This window comes from Leucoraja erinacea, chromosome 8, assembly GCF_028641065.1.
Source record: "Leucoraja erinacea ecotype New England chromosome 8, Leri_hhj_1, whole genome shotgun sequence".
NCBI lineage: Eukaryota > Metazoa > Chordata > Chondrichthyes > Rajiformes > Rajidae > Leucoraja > Leucoraja erinaceus.
In genome coordinates this window covers 49,914,169-49,922,379 of record NC_073384.1, presented here as the reverse complement: position 1 = coordinate 49,922,379, position 8,211 = coordinate 49,914,169, and the positions used below count along the sequence as shown (strand labels likewise).

The window sequence follows — 8,211 nt, the reverse complement described above, 5'->3', positions numbered from 1 at the left end:
AATGCACTCTAAGGGTCATGAATATAAGTATTTATATTAAAGTCTAATTCTGCAATGATGCTGTAATGAGCAGCAGAGGTGCAGCTGGTAGAGCTGCTGCTTTACAGTGCCAAAGGCCTGGGTTCAATCCTGACAATTGAGTACTGTCTATGTGGGAGTTCACACTTTCTCCCTATGACTGTGTGGCTTTTATTCTGCATGGTCCTGTTTCATCAGAGATGTGTGGGTATGTAGGTCAATTGTATTTTTTAAATTGCCCCTAACGTGCAGCAGTGCATGCGAGAGTAGGATAACATATAACTAGTGTGAATGGGCGATTGATGGTCACTGTGGACTCGGGGGGGGGGGGGCGCTGAATGCTATGTTTGCATTCTGGATTTTTAATTCAATTCACAGATCAAGTTTACAATTAACATCTTCGTTATTTTGCATTCCAGCTATTAGTATAAACGTCAAAGATGGTTAGTTTACCACAGGTTTTAATATCAAATGTGCATTAAAGACAGATTCAGACCAAAGTCTAAATAAAGTTAATGTCCCTTTATTTTTTTTAAATAAGGGAATTTTTCATAATACAGGTCCACCACCAATTTTCCAGCGCCCTTTGTTGTATTATGCATTTTGCTGGATCAAGAGGTCCTGGCCTCAGGGGATTGAGATACTGGTCCACAAATTTGGCCTCGGAAGTCGGCTATGGGAATGGATCGGCCGGCTCCGGCCGCCCGGAGTTCCAAAGTCCCAGCCACAAGCGGCAAATTTGACCCGCTGATTGGCCGTGGAAGTCCCGTAAAGGTCGAGATCGGTCCTTATCCGCCTCACCCAGCCCAAGGGGGGGGGGGGGATTTCAAGTGCGTTCTCATTATTTTGTCTGGATTAAAGGAGGTGCCGGACCACCAGTTGCCGAAATATCTTTTACACATACAATAAAAGATGCGTTTTTCTTCTACTCACACCACTTGTTATTATCTACAAATTAAGTAATAAATCATACCGTCAGCAAATACACAAGTCTACACTCAAAAGTGGACCACAAAAAAAAACTAGCAGTGAAGATGTATAGTCAGCACAACAGCCAGGCTAAGCACAGAATCTGCACAAAAATACATTATGCCACAAATTTCATTGCTATATTGTTCATGAAGTGGATCAAGAGAAAAAGTAGTACATAGCTGACATTATCTTCGGGCAATGTAATCTGTTACCAGCAGTCATTTGAATTTATTGAAATGTCACATGTTTCCAGATGAACATTAATTTTAGAACAAAAGGTTCTACAACAGGCTGTGCACATAATTGAGATTGTAAGACGATCTATACAAGATCTCATAATAATTATGAACATTAGAATTCCTCTTCTCATGCCCTGGTCCTTTTACCTTTTTGGCAAAAGAAGAGTTGCATTCCTATTCTATTATTAGTGGCATCATATCTTATTTCTCCACACTCATTCAAATATATTTTCTTGAACATTCTCCATGATTCAATAGATTGATTTCTAGTTAACCCGATTATTATTTTCCCATGATTAGGCAGCATCCCGGACATTTCTTAACAATGGTCAAAGAACAAACTTAACTGAAATGAACTGCAGATAAATCACACCTGTATAAATATCAGAGAAAGTGATGCACCAGCAAAGAAAATCTTGGAAGCAGCAAATTAATTTTAACTGTGCAAAGGGCTGTATGCAAGTCCTTGTAGCAAGGATTTCATATGTACTCGTCACGATGACATAGTCTCTTCAATTCCGTTTCTTGGGCTGAGCAGCCAAAAAGAGGGCTACCAAGCAGTAAATGGTCCCTCCGATAGTCAATGCCATCGTGGTCCTGTACAGTAGTCGATCGGGGACACCTCGCTTCAGATGTACAGGCACCCCATCTGCCTTCTGCAGAGTAAAGATAATAGCACTTAAGTAACAGAAACCTCTAACTGTACGTAAATTGGTAAACAGTCATATTCATATTGAAAATGTTTCTCCCCTCTTTCAAAGCAACATGTCCAAAACGAAGCATCCAAGATATTAGTGACATCTAAACATCTAACAATAATGCATTACTTAGAAAGATCAGGGGGAATTCTGAAGTTGCTTTTAAATAAGTACTCTAGACAGTTTGATCAGTAAAAAAAAAATCTAGAGATAGATGAATTGAATTTCTGAGTATGCTTGATGTACCTAATTAGGAGTCAAGTAAAGATTATCAATTGCCAATTCCTACTGCCTCAGTAATATATAACGCATAAAGATATTTAATACTGTTTGATGATAAACATACAGATGGGTTTTTTTTAATAACTATTCCATTTACGATCGATGTATCGTAAACTGTTCTCAATTTATGATGAGCTATGTGTTGCTATGTATTAACCATACTGCACTATTGATGTAAGGCAAGTAAATTTTCCCAAAGCCTCAGCTGTAGTTGCCAAACAGATTGCTGGAGGAATGCAGCGTGTCAAACAACATCTGTGGAAGCAAAATTATATTTTGGATCTTAGAGATAAAACAAGATTGCCAGGATATAGCATTTTTAATGGGGACGGGGGGAGGGGATAAGAGGCTGTTATGTAATTCTAGATTGAGTTGGGATAATAATGGGCATGTGTGGGAGAGGGGGATGTAGGACAGAGGCTGCCAGGTGATAGATGGAAACATATGGGGAGGGAATGTTGGGCTGATGGAACTAGGTGGGGGGGGGGGGCGGACAGTGACTTGGCCATCCAGTGACTTGGCCTCCACTGCCCCCTGTGGCAGGGAATTCCATAAATTCACAACTCTCTGGGTGAAAAACTTCCTTCTCACCTCAGTCTTAAATGACCTCCCCTTTATTCTAAGACTGTGGCCCCTGGTTCTGGACTCACCCAACATTGGGAACATTTTTTCCTGCATCTAGCTTGTCCAGTCCTTTTATTATTTTATATGTTTCTATAAGATTCCTCCTCATCCTTCTAAGCTCCAGTGAATACAAGCCTAGTCTTTTCAATCTTTCCTCATATGACAGCCCCGCCATCCCAGGGATCAATCTTGTGTACCTATGCTGCACTGCCTCAATCACAAGGATGTCCTTCCTCAATTTATGAAACCAAAACTATACACAATACTCCAGATGTGGTCTCACCAGAGCCCTATACAACTGCAGAAGAACCTCTTTACTGCTATACTGAAATCCTCTTGTTATGAAGCCCAACATTCCATTAGCTTTCTTCACTGCCTGCTGTCCACTCACTCAACCTGCCCAGGTCACCCTGCAACCTCCTAACATCCTCTTCACAGTTCACAATGCCACCTAGCTTTGTGTCATCCGCAAACTTGCTAGTGTTGCTCCTAATTCCCTCTTCCAAATCATTAATATATATGGTAAACAGTTGCAGCCCCAACACCGAGCCTTGCGGCACTCAACTCGCCACTGCCTGCCATTCTGAAAAGGACCCGTTCACTCCTACTCTGTGCTTCCGGTCAGCCAACCAATTTTCTATCCATCCAACACCCTACTCCCAATACCATGTGCTCTAATTTTAGTCACCAGTCTCCCGTGCGGGACCTTATCAAAGGCTTTCTGAAAGTCTAGATACACTACATTGACTGGCACCCCTTCATCAATTTTACTTGTCACATCCACAAAAAAATCCAGAAGATTAGTCAAGCATGATTTCCCTTTCATAAATCCATGTTGACTTGGACTAATCTTTTTACTGCTATCCAAATGCCCTATTATGACCTCTTTAATAATTGACTCCAGCATCTTTCCCAACACCGAGTCAGGCTAACTGGTCTGTAATTCCCCATTTTCTCTCGCTCCTTTCTTGAAAAGTGGGATAACATTAGCTATCCTCCAATACACAGGAACTGATCCTGCATCTATTGAACATTGGAAAATGATCACCAATGCGTCCACTATTTCTAGAGCCACCTCCCTGAGGACCCTGGGATGCAGACCATCAGGTCCAGGGGATTTATCATCCTTCAGTCTCATTAGCCTACCCAATACTATTTCTCGCCGAATGAAATTTTCTTTCAGTTCCTCTACCCCCTTAGATCCTCTGTCCTCCAGTACATCTGGGAGATTGTTTGTGTCTTCCTTAGTGAAGACAGATCCGAAGTACCTATTCAACTCTTCTGCCATTTCCTTGTTGCCCTTAATAATTTCACCCGTGTCTGCCTTCAAGGGACCCACATTCGACTTTGGATCTTATAGAAACGTATAAAATTATAAAAGGACTGGACAATCTAGATGCAGGAAAATTTTTCCCAATGTTGGGGGAATCCAGAACCAGGGGCCACAGTCTAAGAATAAAGGGGGGGGGGGGGGGCATTTAAAACTAAGATGAGAAAAAAAAACTTTTTCACCAGGAGAGTTGCGAATTTGTGGAATTTTCTGCCACAGAAGGCAGTAGAGGCCAATTCACTGGATGAATTTAAAAGAGAGGTAGATAAGAGCTCTAGGGGCTAGTGGAATTAAGGGATATGGGGAGAAGGCAGGCACGGGTTACTGATTTTGGATGATCAGCCATGATCACAATGAATTGCGGTGCAGGCTCGAAGGGCCAAATTGCCTCCTCATGCACCTATTTTCTATGAGTTACAAACCACACAAAAATTACACTCAAAATGGCCGTAGCAGACAGCGTGGGTGATTGCCAGTTCTTACGAGATGAATAGAATTGAATAGTTAGAAGATAGCGAACTTAGGCAAATCTTTTTTAACCAAGACACTACACGTTCTAGATTCCATTTTGTGAAAGAAAAGTGATAGAAACATCAGAGAATGTGCAGTGAATACTTATTTGAATGAATATTAAAAGATATTTTAGGAGTGAACTGTAAAATGCATTTGTGCCTAATCTGTGGCAAATTATGAACAGATTATAAATTACTGAATGAGATTTAAGAACTAGAAAATGCAATGAAGCTTTAGTGTAATGAAAAATTAGATACGGTACCAAGGCATTTCAACCGAGTTAGCCGAGATTTGGTATGAAGAATGCATTGATTACAATCTGCCTCCTCCCAATTTGAAATGGAAAAATATATCTACATCTGTTTCACAAGGATTCTTGTAATGACGACGTACTAATAGGATTTCAGCTACCTTTTAATTATCCAACCATGTAAATTAAGCTACAATTTCACAAATGTGCATTATTCAACACGTTATTAAGCTTCGATTACAAAATGCAGTCCAAGATTTTCCAGCATCTGCAGTTCCTTCTTAACCAGATCCATGTTCATCACTTTCTCATTTGCAAAATACTTTGAATCCTTTGAACAATACACTGAGATTATAATTAAAAACAGCAAAATTTAATTAAACATAAGTTATACCTGAAAAAGCTTCTGGAAATGATGCACTTTATTTTGTCCAAGGAATTGAACTCCTTCTCCCAATTCCGATACAACTTTTGTCGGAGTAGCAAATATCAAAGTAGGAGGTTCAGAGGAAACGAGAGGCTTCAAACCCTATGATTACATAATTCATAAATAAAAGTTATTTTGCCGTATCGACACTACCTGTTGAATTAAGTGGGCAAATGATTAACTCAAATGAAATTACATGGAAACTTGTCTTTAACCCATCAAACTGCATACTATGCTTTTTCTCTGACACATGTCTGCTTCCACCTGAACCTTTCACTGTGTCATCAATTTTCATATCTTGTACTTCCCGTTTGAAGGCCCTTGGACCCACATCTTGGTATGGACCAGGGGAAAAGAGGCTCATCGATGGATTTTTAAATTGAGTAACTCCTAATGAATGAATATTGTCAGCATCAACCTGCAATTGACTTTTACAAGGTTGCACAACATACTTCACTCAAATGGTGTGGTTGCCTATTGTAGCTGAGAATTTATTGTATATTTATTTGTTGTGTTGTTGTGTTAATGTGCTTGTAAGGCTGCTGCAAGTATGATGTTCATTGTTCCTGAACATACGACAATATAATGGTCTTGGCTCTCATTTAGGTAGATAGACTCATATATTTGGAACTTCTACTGGTGTACATCAGAACATTCACATTCAGAAACAGTTTCTTCCCAACAAGCAATAATGTTACTGAACATTACAAACTCCAACTAAACCCCAAACTATCTTGATTGTATAAGGGACTTGGAGGTTCTGCTATTGTCTTTGCACTATATTGTGCTTTTTATGTTTTTATATTAAACTTCTCTTTGTTGCAAATTGTGGTGTCTACTGAGTATTATGTTTACATATCTGTTGTGCTGCCTGCCACAAGTAAGAATGTCATTGTTCTGTTTTGGGACATATGACAATAAAACACTTAACTCTTGAGTATAGGGGTTGAGACATGTTACAGCTGTGGAAGACTTTGATAAGGCCACATTTGCAGTACTGTATACAGCTGTGGTCACCCTGCTATGGCAATCACCTGGAAAGGGTGCAAAATAGATTTACAAGGATGCTGCTGGGTCTGCTGGGTTTGAGGTGTAAAGACAGCTGGAAAGGCAAAAGAACACAAAGTGCTAGAATAACTCAGGGTTGGATTTTCCCCCCCTGGAGAGAGGTTAACAGATGACCTTACAAATATAAAATCATGAGGGGCAAATAAATAACCAGTCTTGTCCCCCACAATAGGAGAGTCTAAAACTAGGCATAGATTTACTGTGATTGGGAAAGATTTAAAAGGGACCTAGGTTATCGATACAACTGGGAACCAGGCCCTTTGGTCCACATTGACCAATGATCACCCCTATACCAGTACTAGTTCTATCCGATACACGAGGGACAATTTACAGAAGTCAATTAACCTACAGCCTGCACATCTTTGGAATGTGAGAGGAAACCAGAGCACCAGGAGAAAACCCATGGGGTCACAGGGAGAACGTACATCCGACATTTATTTTGTCTTATCCATCTCTCCTACCTTCTCTGCAACTTAAACCCAACTTTAATCCAGGCAGCATTCTGGTAAACACACCATTGACCTCACCATGACGGTCACTTAACCTTGATGTCCAAATGACAGCCATTTCACGTACAAAGTCCCATAAATGAAATAACCCGTGGGATGGTTATCTTCCATCTCCAACAAGAGTATAACTGTTGACATTGAATGGTGATACCATTGTCATGTAGCAGGAGGTTGGACAAACTGAGACAGTTTCCTCTAAATGAGCTTCGGAGGGTGAGAGGGAGACATAGAAAAATAGGTTCAGGAGTAGGCCATTCGGCCCTTCGAGCCAGCATCGCCATTCAATGTGATAATGGCTGATCATCTAAACCTGATAGAAGTTTATAAAATGACGAAGGGCTGAGCATTTCGGAATGCCCGGGTGACCTTGCCGTCGAGGACCCTGTTCCTGCGGGGCCGGGACTCGGTGGGCAGAAGGGCCTGTTTCTGCGCTGTATCTTTAAAACTAATATATTTGATCCAAGCTCTCAACACGATGAGCACACGTAGTGAGTTGTTGTAATGTGTCCCACAGCAGCGGTGGGTGGACGTGGGGACAAGGACAAGGTCAAGACCGGCACCTCCGGCCCTCGGCCACCACGGAGCCGCGACACTCGCCCGCCCTCCGGCCCGGCCCGGCCCGGCCGCTGGAGCCCTCCCTACCTGCGGGCTGTAGACAGCCGGGCCCGCCCCGCCGCTCAGTCTCTGCGTGAACCCATCGAACTTGTAGAACATGGTGCCGGTGCCGGTGCAGGAGCCGGAGCCGCTCCGACTGCCACAGCTCAGGCTGAATGTGAATCTGGGCCCAGCGTCCCTCCTCCTTCCCCCGCCCTCTCGCCACCGTCGTCACCGAGCTGTCTCTGCACCGTCCTGCTCTCTAAATAAAACATTCAAGCTGATCTCTCACCAAAGGAATCACATTTCTGCAGCCGTTCGTTTCGAAGAATAAATTTAATAGGATGTAAGTTGACGGATTTAGAGCGCTCGGCACTAGAGGTCATAAGGAATAGGAGTAAAATTGGGCCACTCGGCCCATCAAGTGTACTCTGCCATTCAATCCAAAGATCCGAGAGGAGCAGTATCTTAGGTTCAATCATGGCTGATCTATATCTCCCTCCTAACCCCATTTTCCTGCCTCCACATAACCTCTGACACCTGCACTAATCAATGCGTTCAATTCAGACTGAAGATGGTGCAAATCAAGGGTTCCCAACCTGGGGTAAATTTAAGGGCCTGTCCCATTGGTGCGAGTTCACACGAGAGCTCTCCCGAGTTTAAAAAATATATCAAACTCGTGGTAAG

At 42.1% G+C, this 8,211-nt stretch overlaps 1 protein-coding gene across 1 annotated transcript; it reads right to left on the bottom strand.

The window, feature by feature from the left end:
* Window positions 1–1,194: 1,194 nt before the first annotated feature.
* LOC129699680 (cytochrome c oxidase subunit 7A-related protein, mitochondrial) lies at window positions 1,195–7,757 on the bottom strand. The gene is made up of 3 exons (XM_055639670.1): window positions 7,573–7,757; window positions 5,321–5,455; window positions 1,195–1,885 (listed from the first exon to the last, which is right to left on the bottom strand). Exons 1-3 carry the CDS (start codon window positions 7,642–7,644, stop codon window positions 1,742–1,744), a joined length of 351 nt encoding a protein of 116 aa, XP_055495645.1. The 5' UTR covers window positions 7,645–7,757; the 3' UTR covers window positions 1,195–1,741.
* Between the last annotated feature and the right edge of the window lie 454 nt (window positions 7,758–8,211).